This window comes from Copadichromis virginalis, linkage group LG8 (genome assembly GCF_057382275.1).
Source record: "Copadichromis virginalis isolate Kocher_CV1m ecotype Utaka linkage group LG8, C_Virginalis_male_GT1.1, whole genome shotgun sequence".
Classification (NCBI taxonomy): domain Eukaryota; kingdom Metazoa; phylum Chordata; class Actinopteri; order Cichliformes; family Cichlidae; genus Copadichromis; species Copadichromis virginalis.
In genome coordinates, this window is record NC_140625.1 from 8,061,813 (window position 1) to 8,080,410 (window position 18,598).

The following is an 18,598-nucleotide window of genomic DNA, read 5'->3' on the forward strand; positions in this document are numbered from 1 at the left end:
GTTGCATTGAAAATCCAACACAATGGGCAGCACATTGAAGACATTTTATAAGTGGTCAGAAACTTGTAAATAACTCATGAAAGAATAAAGTTATGTTGAAACCAAGCACACCATTGTTTTTCTTGTGACATTACCAATAAGTTTGATGTGTCACATGGCCCTCTTCCTATTGAAAAAACAAAAGTTGTATCCAAGATGGCCGACTGCTAAATGGCCACCATGGTCACCACCCATCTTGAGGAGTTTGCCCCCTCACATATACTAATGTGCCACAAACAGGACTTTAATATCACCAACCATTCCCATTTTATTACGTTGTATCCATATAAATGGCCCACCCTGTACATCTTTTTTGTGGGAAATGTTTATTTGGTGAAATCAGTCATATATGCCTAGAGAGCAGTCTGCTAACCTAGTATTTACCTGGTGACCAGTATTCCCCAACTAGTTTGCAAGTGGTTGCTGGAGTTTGTTGAACGTTAGTGTTTATGTGACACCAAAAACCTCTTTGTAATTGCTTGGGTAGCTAGCATATTGCTGCTGTCACTGTAATTTGCATAGATTAATCCATGGGCCTTTAGTAACTGAGTTCACAGTGACTGCCAGCAACCTACCACTTACCATCCAGTTGTGGAATACATGTTTCTCTGGCAATCAGTGGTTTCCAGATAGTCCCCAACCAGTGCCTCGACCTGTGTGGCTCTTTCTTTCTTTCTTTTTTTAAAGCATAAGGATAGCATAGTGGTTAGAACTGTTGCCTCACAGCAAGAAGGTCCTGAGTTTCCACTTCCACCATCAGGCCAGGGCCATGCATGGAGTTTGCATGTTCTCCCCGTGTTTGCATGGGTTCTCTCCGGGTACTCCTGCTTCCTCCTACAGTCCAAAGACATGCAGGTAGTGGGGATAGGTTAATTGGTAACTCAAAATGGTCCATGGTCCATGGTCTGTAGACGACGCCATCAACATGGCCCTACACTTCATCCTGCAGCATCTGGACTCCCCAGGAACCTACGCCAGGATCCTGTTTGTGGACTTCAGCTCTGCCTTCAACACCATCCTTCCAGACCATCTCCGAGACAAGCTTTCCCAGATGAATGTGCCTGACCCCATCTGCCGGTGGATCACTGACTTCCTGACGGACAGGAAGCAGCATGTGAGGCTGGGAAAGAATGTCTTGGACTCCCGGACCATCAGCACCGGCTCCCCTCAGGGCTGTGTTCTTTCTCCTCTGCTCTTCTCCCTGTACACCAACTGCTGCACCTCCACCCACCAGTCTGTCAAGCTAATCAAGTTTGCAGATGACACCACCGTTATTGGACTCATCTCGGACGGGGATGAGTCTGCCTACAGGAGGGAGGTTGAACGTCTGGTGTCCTGGTGCAGCCACAACAACCTGGTGCTGAATGCCCAGAAGACAGTGGAGATTATTGTGGACTTCAGGAAGCACACAGCCCCACTCCCCCCCATCATCCTGACTGACACCCCCATCACCTCTGTGGACTCATTCCGCCTCCTGGGTACCACCATCACCCAGGACCTGAAGTGGGAGCCCACCATCACCTCCGTCATTAAGAAAGCCCAGCAGAGGATGTACTTCCTGAGGCAGCTGAAGAAATTCAACCTGCCAACACAGACGATGATGCAGTTCTACACTGCAATCATCGAGTCCATCCTCACCTCCTCCATCACCGTGTGGTACGCTGGAGCCACTATCAGGGACAAACAGAGACTGCAGCGTGTTGTGCGCTCTGCTGAGAAGGTGATTGGCTGCAGACTCCCATCTTTGCAGGACCTGTACACCTCCAGGACATTGCGGCGTGCAGCTCGGATCTCAGCTGACCCTTCTCACCCTGGACACAGTCTGTTTGACCTGCTCCCCTCAGGCAGGAGGCTCCGGTCCATTCGCACCAGAACCTCTCGCCATAAGAACAGTTTCTTCCCCTCTGCTGCTGGACACATGAACAATAACCATATGACTGTTCCCGCTACTAACACATGACCCTACGCTGTGTTCACTGCATCATTCCATGATTGGCACTGATCACCACCTGCACTCATGTATATATCTTTCAACGTAGCACTCTTAATTCTTATTCTCATGTATATATCTCATGTATAGCTCATGCACATATCTTTCTACGTAGCACTTTTAACTCTTATCCCTACTTTTATTTTTTTCATGTCTATTTAAGTGCTATTTATGACACTATGTTTGCACTGAAGCACCGCAGCAATTTCCTAATGTTGTAAACCTGCTCAACATTTGGCAATAAACCCCTTTCTGATTCTGATTTTGGTTGTCTGTCTCTGTATGTTGGTCCTATGATAGACTGGCAACCTGTCCAGGTTGTACCTACTAAGACAACTTGGATAGGCTTCAGACCCCCATCACGACCCTGACAAGGATAAGTGGAAGAGAATGAATGTTTTTTTTTGGGGGGGGGGTTAGGTAACGAATGACATTACATTACATGTAATGGATACTTTGCTGAGAAATGGTCTAGTGTATATAGCATATGTAACTAGACCCTTCTAACTAAGTCATTTTCCCCCTCTGTCTGCAGTGGTGCCAGTCCTGTCGGTCTAGTTCTTACTGCCATAGTGGCCTTGGCATACAAGGTGGCAATAAGCTTTGAAGGGTAAGTCTTTCTAAATCTCTCATTTGTCATTAAATCACATTTGTTGTTAAAATCCTTTATATATGGGTTTAGTGAGGGCAACATGTGACAACTGAAAATAACCTTAAATAATAACTGTAGGTTACAGCCCCCAGAAATGCTCGCTACAAATGCGGTCTTATAAAATCAAAAAAACCAACAAGAGTCAAAGAGATCCAAGAGCCCTAACATTTAGCAACATCTAAAAAACCTGTAACAGTAATTTACTGACCATACAAAAGAAATAAGAAAATAAAGATGTGCAAATACACTGACTTGATTCATCAGTTATAAAACAAAAACAAAAACTGCAGCTGTAGTGGCTAGAAGGTGGAGGAGGGAAGAAAACAACTTCCTGCTCCCTTTTTTTATTGGTTTCCAGCTCATTAAACCAAACTAGAGACACCTGGAGGAAAAAAGCAGAGACTTATGAGTCATGGGCCCTAGACTTTAATATGCAGATAACCAGAAGGAGGAGAGGACATGGATCAAAAAACCTTTCTGGTCAAAAAATGAAGGCTGAATGATAATGTGAAAAATATGCAAATAAACTTAAGTATTGTTTCAGCACAGACTTATTCAGCAGTCAACCTGCATCTGCTGAGTCACACAGATTATAACACAGGATCCTGAAGGTCTGGTGTTATTACTCATGACACGTGTCACATCAGCAGCTTTTAGAAAAGACTGAAAATTACATTTGTTGATTAAAAACAAGAATCAGCAACATATGGGATCAGTGTTGGTCAAGTTACTTGAAAAAAGTAATCAGTAACTAATTACTGATTACTTCCCCAAAAAAGTAATCCTGTTACTTTACTGATTACTTATTTTCAAAAGTAATTAATTACTTAGTTACTTAGTTACTTTTTAAAAACACGATTTACAACCTGAAGAGGTGATAAAGCGATAGATCTTTCAGCCCAATTCTACTTTTTCTGCATAATCCATCATACAAAATGTAATCAAATGGAAAAGTCTCTTTTTTTAACTTGTTTTATTAGTTTTAATCTTTTAACTTTATGCATCAAGCAAAAATTTAATTATATGCAACATTCTCTGACTTGAATAAATTAGTTTAACATTTAAACCTATTTTCTGCACATTCCAGCACATAAAATAAAATATTTTTTGTGTTTACACTCACTCTTTCAAATAGATGCAAGTAAAACACAGCAGAAAATAAATAAAGGCAAAGACTAGCGGTCCTGTTGCTCTATTTTCACCTGTAAAGCAGGAGTAGGGCAGGCGGAGGTTTACCCTGGTGCAGGTGTGCCGCGGTCAGTTCAAGAATCCGCGAGTTTCTCTGTGAATTTCCCATTACGTCGTTGCGCACTCGGTACTTGCTTGGAAGTTTAGGGGGGGGTTTTTCGCTGTAAAAAGAAGTTTTCTTCCCACACACGATGGACACTAATGTTTTTGTCACTTTTTATGGAATCAAACTTAAAGTAAGGTCAGTACTTCCACGCTTTAAACGCTGCACGCTCATACTCTCTCCCACAATCGATATGTGATCCATTGTTGATCTGCACACAGCTGTTGTCACTAACGGCGCACTCGCTTACGTCACTGTCATGAGACATTCTCGCAAAAAAATCACGGTTTTAGTAACGCAGTAACGCAGCGTTCCTACGGGAAAGTAACGGTAATCTAATTACTGTTTTTGCAATAGTAATCCCTTACTTTACTCGTTACTTGAAAAAAGTAACGAGTACGTTACTGTAATCTAACGCGTTACAAGTAACGCGTTACTGCCCATCTCTGTATGGGATACAGCAACATAACTGGAAAGCCTCCACTTACAAAAAATGCAATCATGTTCTGAGGATGTAGATGGTAACAGTGTTACTTTTTCTGGCATCAGAAATTCTGGAATATCAGAATATTCCATGTAGCTGTTCAATCCATACAGTTAAATCCACACAGAAGTATTAATTACAGAGTTCCTGTTTATTTATCAGTATACTATAGAAATGTCTGTTTTTTTACAATGTATCAATAGTTTTATAAATAAATAATTTTAATGTATTATTGAAATATTAATATATCCCTGGGATTAAATATGCAGTTAAACTTATTTACATTAAACAGAAAGGAGATTTTTCACTGGCCGGCCCACTTAATGTATGTATGTGGCCCATGATGTGAAAAGAGTTTGACATCCCTGCTCTATCTCACCAGTCCAACAAAACTTGGCTTGGTTTATAACTTTTTTCCTTCACTGCTTCTCATGGACAATTTCTTCTGCAGCACGACTCACCCAGCGATTGCAAGAAATGATTCTGCTATCCTTGTCTAGCTGAGCGTTTCTGAGTAGCCTCAATAGACCAAATAAATCTCCACCCGAGTAAAATGAAAGTCTAAAAAGAGATTTTTAACCCTGGCTGAGTCGGAGGCATGCTTTTCCGAAAGTGTCAGGCATTAAACACAAGCTGTGCATGAGCGCACAGATTTACATCCGGCAACACTGATCCATCGTTGTCTCACTTAGCTTGAACCTGTGAATTGAAGGATAGGCAGGTGCCAGATTTTACCACACACTGCCACTGGGATTCATGTGCTATATTTGTGTTTCGCTGCTGGAAGAGATTCAGGATGATCTCATTTGTTTAAACTATACGTGGAGAGTAGGGTGTCTGCTTGGATTCTACCTCACACGGTGACTGGAATTGGTAAAAGTGGCGGTGGGATTGATGCGGGAGCCATGCAGGGAATAGAAACTGGTGTCAAGTGAGTTCAGAGAGCGTCTTGGATTTGTTTTAGCTCGTAATCGCCATCTTCATGATACAAATAGTGCAGCGATGAAAGCTCACACCAGGATGAAACGGCACTGTTTCATCTATTCTTACGCACAGTTTATTAGATTACTATGACTTTCCTGAAAAGTGAGAAACTGATGACTGGCCATGGTGGTAGATCCACAGGCTGGGTGCTCTGAGAGTCAGCAGGATAACAAAAAATTACTTAACAGTGTGAAGTGTAAGCATTTAAATGTTTAATAAAGATGCTGTGACATCCAGTACTGCAGGAGCTCTGTAGAGTACTCCTAAAAAGCTGCGCTGTGCATTTAGTTTTTTCACTTTTATCATACTTCAGTTCCTTATTTCCTCGCTTTAATGATATACTCAGTAGTCACCATGTTAGAGACACAGTTTAACTAACCATTAACTAATATCTCAGCCAGTCACATGACAGCATGGTTCCAAATGCGTCCCGAGGTTCATAACGGGGATGAAATGTGATTTCAATGGTGCTGACTCTGCCATGGTTGTTGGTGCTAGTAGATTAGCACGAACCACTGATCTGCTGGGGTTTTCCCACACAACCATCAGTAGGGTTTACAGAGAATGGTCTAGAAGAGCACAGAAAATATCCAGTGAGCAGCAGTTCTCTGACCTGTTGATGCCAGAGGTCAGAGGAGAATGGCCAGACTGCTTTGCGTATGCTCAAATAACCACCTGTTACTACCAAGAGATACAGAAGAACATCTCTGAATGGACAGCGTGTTGAACCATGAAGGAGATGGGCTATAGGAGCATGTTGGATGACACTCCGGTTAGCTCAGAGCAGGAAAGTAAGTCTGCATTGCATGACTTCACCAAAGGGCCAGGGTTTAGGGTAAACTATATGTAAGCATGGATCCATCCTGCCTTGCATAAACAGTTGGTGCATTGGGAGATTTGCATCATTGGTGTGCAGTCCTTGTAGGAGCTATACAATGAAGAATGAAGGTAAAACAGGTCTAACCCAGTACTAGCAAGGTGTGCCTAATTAATGGGATGGATATGATTCCTTTTGGCAGTAAACTTGATTGCAACGATACATTGAGACCAAGAGGCAGTGTCCCAATATGTTACATCATGTTGTAAAATTTTCACGATACATAAATTCTTTAAGCGTGTCCACTGATTCTGATTCTTGTGTTAGCCATTAGTACCACAGAAAAGCTTCAAACTCTGTTTTGCTCTTGGACTCCAAAGTTTTGATCTGCATCCATCTGCAGCAGAGTGGTGGAGCACGTGGAGAGACGAGGGCATCTTGCTATCGTTCACTCATATACTCAAGCTCCCTCACGGTTCAACACACAGGCGCGCTCCTGGCACAGAGTGGTACAGCCTTCCAAGCTCATTTATTGTCCCATTACATGTTTGTTTTTCTGTATTTGCAGACCATTCACCGAACAGATCTATCGAGAGAGGAGTCTGCGCCACAAGCATGAATAATTTCCCCCGGACACGTCCTATTTCGGGTTCAGATGAGGATTCCCTCCGGTGTGAACAGACTGAGAGCCTTGGTCATTATTTGACCTCCTCCATGGATACGAAGGAAACATCCCCACTACTGATCCGTGTGTTTTTCTGTTAGTTCAAAGTGATTTTGTGAAAGGGGAATCTACATGCAGGCTTTTTTCTGATCCTGTCACATGTCAGTCCTTTTGAGATCGAGAATCCAAATATCGATAGTATCGATTCAAACGCTGGTTTAGTATCGGATTAATAATTTGCTTCTATCCCCACAGTTCAGTGTGTAACCCACTTAATTGTGTTAAATAATTATTTTTTTTGTAAATTAAAAATATACCTCAAACATGCACTGTGAAACATGTCTGAACCTTTTTGTGTTGACTGTCATGTCTGTTTAATTTAGGACCTACAGCGCATTTAAACAACAGAAGTGGTTCAGAGACGACACGTTTACCTTCCAGCTCTCCAAAAAAACTCAGTCTGAAAATACATGAAAATCTGAAAGGTGTCTTTTGTTGTGTTACTGTGGAAAGTAAAAATCACAGTGACTTTAGTGGTCATTAAAATGTGTTCAGAATTTGCAAAATGATGATTATTCATCTCCTAAGTCATGACGCACTGCTCCACCCTACATAAGCTGCCTTTATAAGTTAAAGGTATCGGTATAAGCAATACTGGCTCTGTATTTACTTGGAATCAGATCAATACTAAACCTTGCAGTATTGCACAGCACTGCCAGAGGGCAAATCTGCTTGACCTATCAACATGTTTAACACTCAGCTGTATCATATTTATCTGTATGTGTATTAAAGATCAGCAGCAGAAAACAGGCCATAATATTCTTCAAGGCAGGTGGAGCGCAGAAATCTTTTCACAGATAAGATGTTACAGATGCATAGTGCCGGACAAACATGCAAACTTGCAACATGCATAACTGCCTGACAAAGAATTCAATGTTTTTTTATAATCTACATCTATCAAAACAGCAAACAGAGGGGGCAGTCCTGCAGGGACACATCTAAAAGCTGCAGAACACCGGCCCTCAAGGCCTGGAGTTGGGGACCCCTGCTCTAGACAGACAGCAAGCCTGATTACTTTTAAGAGTAGGCTTCAAACTTTACTTCCTGACAAAGCATATAGTTAGGGTTTGATCAGGTTACCCTGAAACACTCATTTTGACCACAGACAAAAAAAAAGTGAATTTTTAAAAAGTTGAAAAATCACTAATGAGCACGTGTGGAAAGAAAAGCCAAACAGACTGGTGATAATGTAGGTACAATACACTCAATTTCACTTCTATTCACTTAAGCTGAAATCTGTGCTACAAATAAATTTGGAAACCTATTAAAGTGTTGAACAAATTAGCATCTTTCCTTTTCTTTATTTCTTACATCAGGACGGTGACATCATTTTGCAGTCAGTACTGTGGAGTGCAGCTTTGTTGGACACTGGCCTAATGTGACTGTACTGAAGGAAGAGAGAAATATCGTGGGCATTATCAAAGAAAATACTAATAAAAAAAAAAATCTCATAGCCGCTATGCAACACAGTTTTTCTTTTTTAAGGCTAAGAGATGTCACTGCCAAACAATCGGCACCTTGAGGGTGCGCTCAGCAGCAGCCCCAATGACAGAGAAAAAGAAAAATATTTTCATCATTTACTTTCTGCCACATTAAAAATGTGTTTTCATCCAAATCCTACGACTATTTAAATGGACAGTTTCATTCTTTTATAATCCATTATTTTAACTTGTGACAAGTATTGTGAGCATTTATCCTCTTACTATCCACCAGGTCACCATTATGGTGCTGGGTTTTGGCTAAGCTACGTAGTACAAATAATCAAATGATCATAAACTAGATGTCACAATTTTATTTAATGAATTAAGACGCATCACAGTTTTTCTTGTATGTAGATATGGTCAAGATGACCTGCTTAAGTTCAAACTGAGCATCAGAATGAAGAAGAAAGGTGATCTAAGTGAATGTGCAGAAACTGCTGATCTGCTGGGACTTTCCCACACAGCCGTCTCTACAATATACAGATGAGGGTTTGAAAAAGAGAAAACATCCAGTGAACGTCAGTTCTCTGGGTGAAAAATCGTTAAATGCCAGAAATGAGTAGAGTATGACCAGACTGTTTTAAGCTGAGAATATGACAGGAGTAAGTCAAGTGACTAATTACAAGTTACAATCAAGGGCTGCAGAAGAGCATCTCTGAATCAGAGAAGCTAAAGCAGCTGAAGACCACACTGGGTTTCACTCCTGTCAGCTAAGACGAAGAAACGAAGGCTACAGTTTAAAAAACTATTGTTTGGTTTGATGACTCTCAGTATCTGCTGCAACATTTAGATGGCACAGTCAGCATGAAAGCATGGATCCACCCTGAGTGATGGTGTGGGGGATATTTTCTCAGCCCATTTTGGACCCAACTGAGGATCATTTAAATCCCACAGCATACCTGAGTATTTCTGCTGACCATATTCATCCCTTTATGACCACAGCGTTGTCATCTACTGATGGATGCTTCCATCAGGATAACACCAGATCACCTGTGTACTTAGATAGATCCCACAGTCATCACGTCAGTCCAACAGATCACTTTTAAGATGTGATGGAAGGAGAGATTTGCATCATGTGTGATGCTGTCATGTCAATATGGACCAAAATTTCAAAAGGAATCTGTGCCACAAAGAGTTAAGAAAGGCACAAAAGGGGTTCAACCCAGTAGTAGCAAGGTGTACCTAACAAGGCGGCTGAGGAGTCTAAATCTTTCTTTGCATTTCATGAACTAAGCAAGAAGAGTAGCAGTTTTAAGGTGTCGATATAGAAGCTGTTTACATGTTTTTCATCTGGATGTGAAAATTAGATTTATGTATTTTTCTTGCAGAAAGGAGTTTGCTACATCAAAATAAGAGAATAATAATGAAGGACCACCAGGATCTAGTGAGTATGAATGCAATATGAACAACAAACTCTGTAGTATTCATTAAGATTGAGATTAAATGGAGAACACATGCATGCACTTTAACACTCAACATAAAATCATGGGACTTTAGCTCGTTTTGGTTGTGATTCTAATATTCAAGTGCATCACAACAATAAAAGTGCTTCAAAACTCTGAATAACTATACACAAATGTGCTTACAGTCTGCATCCTGGTAATAATAATAATAATAATGGATACTTTATTGATCCCCATGGGGAAATTACTTGTTTTTTTTCTCTGCATTTGACCCATTCACTCAGTGAAGCAGTGGGCAGCCCACTAAGCAGGCGCCCGGGGAGCAGTGTGTAGGGACGGTACCTTGCTCAGGGGTACCTCAGGGTAGCCGTTAAGTGGATTCGAACCACCGACCTTCCGATCATGGGGCGACCACTTTACCTACTGAGCTATCCCTGCCCCAAGTAGGTCAGAATGATGGTAAAACTCAAATGTAATTACATTTTATTATCCTTGCTTTACATTTAGGCAGCCATTATCACATCAATTTGTTTTGTTCTTCAGAAAACATCTGGACTGCTTGGTGGTCTGTCCTTGTACCTGCCTGAAAGAAAAAGCCCTCTTTTTTTCCCAAACAACTTGAGACTTATGTCTATTGTTTGGTGTTTTTCTTATGCTATGTCTTCAGGGTAAAAAAAAAAACATTCTCCAACTGTTCTGCTGTTGCCCTCCTCAAGGTCAAATGTCTTCCATTCCATTTTCTATTTTCCAAATACACTATTGTGCCGAAATCTTTTTAATCATGATTTCAATGACTTAAGTCAACTGGAACATTTGAATTCATCATTCCAGTCACTTACATGGCCTCAGGTGTATAAAATCAAGCACCTTGCCATGCACAGTGCTTCTGTGACCATTTGTGAAAGAGTCAGTCGCTCTCAGGAGTGAATTCCAGCATAGTACCATGACAACATGCCACCTGTGAAACCGATTGGGAACGACAGCAGCATATAAAGACATTTTAGTCAATTTTATGCTCCTAACTTTGTGGGAACAGTTTGGGCGTCCTGTTCCCACATGACTGCACCAGTGCACAAAGCAAGGCCTATTGTCACGGTCCTGGGTCGGGTCGACCCAGCATTTTGAGTTTCTTATGTTTTGGTTTATTTTTGCATTATGGATTGGTTATTCTCTGGTGATACTGTTTTGATTACAATTATATTCTGATTCTTTAGTTATCTGATGATGATGTTGATGACGATGATGATTATGTCTGGTTTAGGTTTTGTTATCTTGCCCTTATGTTTGGTTTAGGTTGCCTGTGCTTGGTCTTCTCTGCCCGTATGTCCCTCTGTTTGTCCATGACGTCATTATGCCTGTTTACGAGTCTGTCTCTGTCTGGCGTGTGCTTCCTGTCTTATTTTGTAGGTCTGTGTCCTTTGTCAGTGCGTTCAGCTTTGTGCTCTCCCTGTCTCGTCAGTGTAATCAACGTCAGCCGTGTCTCCCAGCTGTTTCCTCTTTGCTCCGTTCACCTCTTGTATTTAGTGTCTGTGTCTTCCCCTACTCGGTGTCGCACCGTTAACGTCTGTTCACCCTCACTTGCTGCGTGTTTAGGATTTCCAGTCCTCCTGCATCTCTGTTTAGAGTTTTGTTTGCTTTTGTGAGTTTTTATTTTATCTTGATGTTCTGCTCCAGCAATAAAGCTGCATTTTCTGTCTAAACCTCGTGTCCTGAGAATCCTGCATTTTGGGTCCACCACTCCTGCCTGCCTGCCACACAGCCGACCATGACACCTATAAAGATATGGATGAGCAAGTTTGGTGTGGAAGAACTTGACTGGCCTGCACAGAGTCCTGACCCCAACCTGACAGAACCAATTTGGGATGAATTGGAGAGGAGACTGTGAGCCAGGACTTCTTATCCAACATGAGTGTCTGACCTCACAAATGTGCTTCTGGAAGAATGATTAAAAATTCCCATAAACTAGGGGTGGGTGATACAGTAAACGATATACGATAGAAACGATATAGATTTGGTCAATGATAGAGATTTTGACTATACCGCTCTATCGCGATAGCGCATGTTGATGATGTCATCAAGCTGCGCCTGTTTTGGTCGAAAGCATCGCAGCGGCTACAACCAATATCATCTGCAAATTATGCCGGTCGACAGTCATAGTAAAGAGATGAAGCACTTTTGAAATAAGGGGAAAGCCAAAAACTGCGCTTCCTCCTCTTCCATAACATTGATTCATTAATATTGAATTCTCTTGCAGCTGTTCTATTCCCATGTTGTTGCAGTATATTAATAACTAACCTCGTATTGTGGATGAATAATCTCAGTTGTTCTCCTGACTGAAGTTTGGCCCTTGTATAGCATCCTGCTATGCGATTGCATTTGTCCCTAACCACCAGAATCCCTCAAGTTAACTATTAATGAGTGGAAAAAAGTTGGCGTTCATCCTCCAGCTTCACTGTGCTAATGTTATGCTAACATACCTGTGTCGCTAGCAATCACGTAGTACAACATGTTTAGGTGGAATCTAACGAGCTAACTTCCTGTTAACTTCTAACTCCGTTAAATGTAATAAATTCTGTTTTCATGGATGTTAAACTTAATTGTTACATCTGGTAAAGCAACAACGCTGATGATTTAATTAAAGATGAAAGAATTTAGACAGTTTTTAACTCTCAGTATTCGTTTGACTTTGGGACCTGAAGAGATGGAGTTTTGGACCCAGATTACCCCACGAAGCTCCTCACTACGGCAGCCGTAATGCTCTGACAATCCATCAAGCAGTGCCGCTTACCAAAGTTGTACTAAAACATTTTTAACAGATTTCTGCACACCCAAATCGGTTCGAGGTCAGTAAGCACAACCAGAATTCATACATAAGGCACACTCTCGATTTTTGAGAAAATTAAAGGATTTTAAGTGTGCCTTATAGTGTGGAAAATACGTTATACAGAAGAAAAGAATATATCGTGATATATATCGTTACCGCACATGCTTCAAATTATATCGCGATATGAATTTTAGGCCATATCGCCCAGCCCTACCATAAACACTCCTAAACATTATAGAAAACCTTCTCCTCATTATAACACCAACCCTCTGTATGCCTTCACTCCATGAACCCTCTCTGTAGTCTTTCTCGTTTTCTCCAGCCTGTAAGCTCCTTATTTCAAGCTCTTAACAGAATGCTCTAACAATAATAAAAAATCACAATCACATTTTCCCCAAAAGGCTGGAGAATGAATTCTTATTTCCTAATTTTTATCAGCAGCTGAAAGAAAATACAAAAGCACCCACTGCAGATTTTAGAGCTTTAACAACAAAAACAGGCATGACGAACATATTAAGATGCTTCAAGCATTTGTTTGCAGCTTACATCACAAAGTGCATTTCCATTATATCTGATTATGTGAGGCAGAGGCACATTTCTGTAGTGTGTTTGTGTGCGTGTCTGTGTGTGTGACCACGTGTACAGGTGACTTTCTGCATTTTGAAAGCAACACCTGTGTGAGTGTTGCTTTGAGGCTTTTTTTTCTCTCTCAGATGAAAAATGGAAATGTGGTCTATGATTTGTTGTTACCATCATCAGCTAAAATCTTTCCACGCAGCGTGCATCTTTCGCTGTCTTTTACGAGCCGCCTGGCAGACGACCCCGCTCGCCGTCTGCCCCGTTTTTTTTCCACTGCCTCTCTGCGTTTCCCTTCCCACGGCTGGTCGTCCTCGGAGTGGCATTATCTGTCTGCCGTTCACTGCTCTCACGTGCCACCTCTTATCATTACCGGAGCGCACATGTAGGAGAGAAAGAAATTATTTTGGTTAATTTTCTCTTTGCTTTGATGTTAATGCAGCTGTGATGGAACCAAATACCATAATTGTGTTTGTTTAGTGTGTAAGCTGCATGTTTTTCCTCTTTTTGCTGCTCCTCTTGTGTGCCTGTGTGCTGTTGTTTGTCTTCCCAGCGATGTGGAAGCTTGAGAAGCAGATCGCAGTCCGTGGGCATCTGTTTCCATGGTACTTTTCCCACTTTTCTATTTTGATTGCACAGATTTTCCAGTTTAACTGGCCTTGTTAGCCCTCTTTTCTTTAAATGTATTGCATATCTGTTTGTTTTCCACAAAGCAGATAGACAGGAGCCACTTAATGTTAGTCACATGAGCCTATAACACTGACCTTTCGGTTCCTCGATTACGTCATTCATCATCTACCCTTGGACCAATTAAATTCCTCTGTGTCACATATGTGTTATCAGACTCCCATACATGTAAGCAGAAGCTCAATCATAGAAGTCATTATTTAGATTGGCCCTTTCAGAATCAGCTGCATTACATTACTTGATCGTAATTATCAATTCATTAATGAGGCGGGCCCCCCTGTGCCCACACACTGGTGATGTGCCTGCTGGTCAGATGCCTTTAACTGTGGCGGAGCAAACAGTCAGACGTGCTGCCTAATGACCCACTTCCTCACTCCGTCTCTAAGACTGAGGCCAGACATCCCATCAAAGGAGGCCCATTTCCACTCCTTATACCCATAATCTCATGCTTTAAGTCTATACAGCCTCTGGCCATAGATGAGGGTGAAAGCACACACAGATCAGTAAATCAACAGCTTTGCCTTCTCCTTCACCACAACAGAATGGCTCTGCACAACATAACTGCAGACGCTGAGCCAGTTTTCTTCACCGTGCACAGGAAAAATCTGACAGCAAAATCCAGCATTTGTTATTATGTAGAGAAAAGCATTTGGTGGAAAGATCTACTTCGTAAATCTGACCACAAAATTAGCTAAAACTAAAAGGGGTGGATGAGCTTTTACTTAGTTGGAAAGTTCACAGATACTTGTCCCTGGAACTAAAAGTCCAGGCTCCCTCTGCTTCCAGCCGGACATCCCTCACGCCTGTGATGAGTCAGCTGTTATTTCCTTCCATCGAGGATGAAGTTGGGAAATCACTGTTCATCAGTGGTGCACTGACTTACTTTGATGGAGCACACTACTCCTGATGGAACCCTGCTGCTCATTTTGACATTAGCTGAGGATGCACTGCTTCATTTTTAAAACATTTTTTTAAAGAGGCAAGACTGAGATTTGAACATGTTGGACATGTGCAGAGGAGGGATAGTGGATATAGTGGACAGATGACGTTGGAGATGGAGCTGCTGCACAAAGAGGAGGTTCATGGACACGCAGAGGGACAGACTTAGGCGCAGGCAAGATCATCTGTTGTTGTGACCCCCAAACGGAGCAGCTGAAAAAGAAGAAGAATCTCATATCTGTGCAAGCAGATGTTCTCACATTTCCACATCTGTGTCACCGAGTCAGGGCGTTACTCCCCACACCTGAAGGGATGAGACACAATGAAGCAGTGAGCTAATATTAAAATCAACTGCTGTCTCCTGTTTTGCCCAATAAAACCCCACCTCCCAACATAGATACACACTTTCCACTTTGCGACTATTTACTACTAATTTTATGAACCGCTGAAGAAATCTTTGTTGCCACCTCGACTGCACACTTTCACAGTGACAGGTGAGTGAGTGTGGTCATCGAAGGTTTGATGAATTCCTTTTTTTGCATTTGCTGTGAAACTAAACGGAGACTGCGTTTACGCTGACACATGCGCACAGACACGCAAAGTCACTCCACGCTGAGTTTTGTCCCCCTTCTCCCTTTTAGGTAAGTCGTGGCAGACGCCTTGATGAAAGTCGTGCCCTGAGTGCCCCCTTTCGGTCTCCATAGTAACTGCAGCATCTCGATCAGCCGTTCAAGCTGCTGCTGCATGGTGATTATGAATCAGCAGCTGCTGGACTTGCTGAAGATGTGAATGAATAAATCAATGAATGTGACCTTGTTTGTAAATGACAGCGGTGGGTAAACAGCTGTGGAGACTTTAGATTATTGCACAGCATGTTTTTCTTTTTTCCCTTTTCTCCTTAGATGATGATGTTCCAGTCAACATGACCTGCTCTGCTCAGTCTAGAGGAACCTGTATCCGCTGTCTGCTTTAATGGTGTCTAAGGTCCAGCCTGTTTATTAACACAGTGTGCCAAAGTGGGTTTTAAACGCCGGAAAAAAGCGTCAATTATTAACTCGGTAATAGTGCTGGAAGTTTTTTTTTTAGTTTGGCTGTTACGCACAGACCCCGCCGCCCTGCCCCGCACTGTTACAAATGTTCTGTTTTTCGGACGGTCTGTTTGGTTCTGTTTCCCGGCGCTCTCTCCCCATCTTAATTAGAAGTGACAGACTGACGCACCGGTGGGAGTTTGCTCCGCTTTTCGTTGCACTCAACTGGGCACCGAGTACTCACCGAGCTGTGACGCGGACAAGAGGCGGGGTCAGCCTCGCGCATAAATATGGCTCAGCCTCTAGACAGAAACACACTAGAGCGCAAGTGAGAGCACCGAGACACAGAAGGCTGCTCACCTGCCTTTTACGCACAGACGAACGGTGCACATCCAACCCCGGGTTTAAACATGATCAAAAAAATGTCGCCCTCCGAAAGCGATTTTGACATCCCAGCAAAGAACTGCTACAGGATGGTGATTCTTGGATCCACCAAAGTTGGCAAAAGTGCAATCGTGTCCCGATTCCTGAACGGGAGATTCGACGAGCAGTACACGCCGACTATCGAGGACTTTCACAGGAAAGTGTACAGCATCAAGGGGGACGTTTACCAGCTGGACATACTGGATACGTCCGGAAACCATCCTTTCCCTGCTATGAGGAGGCTTTCAATACTGACAGGTACTTATCCACATTCCTATCAGTCTCCTTTTTTATACCAGAGAATCCTTATGTAAACTAAGAAAGCAAATACGGGCTTTCTAAATTCTGCACGGACTCGGTCAGAGCGCACATCGTGCGCTTTAGCGCGTGGCTGCAGGGTGCAGCAGAGCCTCCTGTGCTTTATTGTAACTGTGCATACACACAGGGAGAAAATGAAAACACTTTAAACAAAAGCAAAGGCGGTTAAACAAAATAATATTCTCTGCTTTCAGGTGACGTGTTCCTCCTCGTCTTCAGCTTGGACAACCGAGACTCCTTCCAGGAGGTGCAGCGGCTCAAGCGGCAGATCTACGAGACCAAAATGTGCCTGAAAAACAAGATCAAAGAGAACATCGACGTCCCTCTCGTGATCTGCGGGAACAAGGGTGACAGAGAGTTTCACCGGGAGGTTCAGAAGGAGGAAATCGAGCAGCTGGTGGCCGGGGACGAGAAGTGCGCGTACTTCGAGATCTCCGCAAAGCGCAACGAGAACGTGGATAAGATGTTTCAGACTCTGTTTACCCTGGCCAAGCTACCTCACGAAATGAGCCCCGACCTTCACAGGAAAGTGTCGGTGCAGTACTGTGACATGCTGCACAGAAAGTCTCTGAAAAACAAGAAGCTGAAGGACATCGGGGAAGCGTACGGCGTGGTGACCCCGTGCGCCCGGAGACCCAGCGTGCACAGCGACCTCATGTACATTAAAGAAAAGGCCATCGGAGGCGGCCACGGCAAAGACAAAGAGAGGTGCGTGATCAGTTAAGCGGACACTGAAGCTCAGACTCTAATGACACGTTTGAAGGAGAAGAGCCCGGCCTTTGGTCAGAGCAGCCGGCAGCGCTCAAACTGACTCCGGAGGTTTTGGAGACGCCGAGACCGCCGCGCGCTCCGGTGAAGCTCCGTTTGTAAAGGACACAGACTGGACACGAGTCCGCTAAAACTACCAAAAAAAGAAAAAAAAGGTTTCCCACCAGACATTCGAGAATGTTAGCTTGCTCCGTCAATCAGAGTCCGATGTGTGACGTGGCTTCATACTCTGTGAGACTCGCGCATAGATGCGTAAATGTGTTTTGTTGACGTTATACATTTACAGACGGGAGAAAGAGAGAGAGAGACTCTTTGGGTGAGGAGGTGCAGTGTTTCGGGGAGGTCATGTTTACATCTTCTAGATTTTCTAAAGGCTAAGTACACTTGAATGTTTCGTTGCAATCTAGAGTATTTTTTATTGTGAATGTATATTTATTGTCACTGTCATTTTTCTCTTTTGCAGTGAAAAATATAAAATGTAATAAAACACAAATCAACACAAATATTTATCTCTGTTTCTTCTATTTTATAATGTTAATATTTCTGTAAGCACCTTATAAATAGATGTATTCAAACAAGGGGGATAAAAAGCACAGCCCAAAATAATATCCTTCACATCTCCCATTTGATCTTGTCATTCTGAGATGTCATGCTCTCTGGGACTGGGACGCTTCAGTATAACTGATGCAAATATCTACATTTTGCACTTATCCTGCAGAACCAAGCAGGATCTGTTACTTGTGCCCCTAATTCCAATCAAATAAAGACAATATAGTGCAGAAAAACAGGCTTTATTACCCAGAGGAAATCAATGCTTTCATGTTTATTTAAACTGGGGACAAGTCATGTGTTAGCACCTCACTAACTGCAGGAAGACTGAAACAGACCAAATTAAGGGGATCTAAAATGTGAAAATCACTCTACCCCACCTGCAAAATAATTTGAGGTCTATCCAGGAATTGTATACTATTAAAAACATGCTTCAAAAGCATTTTAGTGAGCTGTTTTGCGTCACAAGGTGGACGCTTGTGGTACAAATATGCAAATCATGTCCCTTTAATGTCCAGATTCTTCTGTCCTTGAGTGCTCTCGAACATTTTTGTCATGGTCTCCGTGCCTGCCCGGTCGGCCCCACAAGGCTACAATTGCTGTTTCTGTTCTCTCCCTCTC

At 42.5% G+C, this 18,598-nt stretch overlaps 2 protein-coding genes across 2 annotated transcripts in view; both read left to right on the plus strand.

Annotated features, from left to right (window-relative positions):
* Positions 1 to 7,248, plus strand: part of pemt (phosphatidylethanolamine N-methyltransferase) — a 77,813-nt gene extending 70,565 nt beyond the window's left edge. The window contains exons 6-7 of the mRNA XM_085465559.1: positions 2,565 to 2,639; positions 6,826 to 7,248. Coding sequence (XP_085321685.1) covers positions 2,565 to 2,639; positions 6,826 to 6,880 — 130 coding nt within the window. The 3' untranslated portion in view covers positions 6,881 to 7,248. The remainder of the gene's footprint in view (positions 1 to 2,564; positions 2,640 to 6,825) is intronic.
* An 8,968-nt stretch (positions 7,249 to 16,216) lies between these two features.
* Positions 16,217 to 17,925, plus strand: rasd1 (RAS, dexamethasone-induced 1). The gene is made up of 2 exons (XM_085467197.1): positions 16,217 to 16,600; positions 16,855 to 17,925. The coding sequence occupies exons 1-2, from the start codon at positions 16,330 to 16,332 to the stop codon at positions 17,382 to 17,384; spliced, it is 801 nt and encodes a 266-aa protein (XP_085323323.1). The 5' UTR covers positions 16,217 to 16,329; the 3' UTR covers positions 17,385 to 17,925.
* The last annotated feature ends 673 nt before the right edge of the window (positions 17,926 to 18,598 follow it).

Bases quoted from the DNA above. Each gene is read 5' to 3' on its own strand.
- rasd1 (XM_085467197.1), top strand. From the start codon at position 16,330: ATGATCAAAAAAATGTCGCCCTCCGAAAGCGATTTTGACATCCCAGCA. The intron at 16,601-16,854 runs GTACTTATCCAC...CTCTGCTTTCAG, and splicing joins GAGGCTTTCAATACTGACAG to GTGACGTGTTCCTCCTCGTC.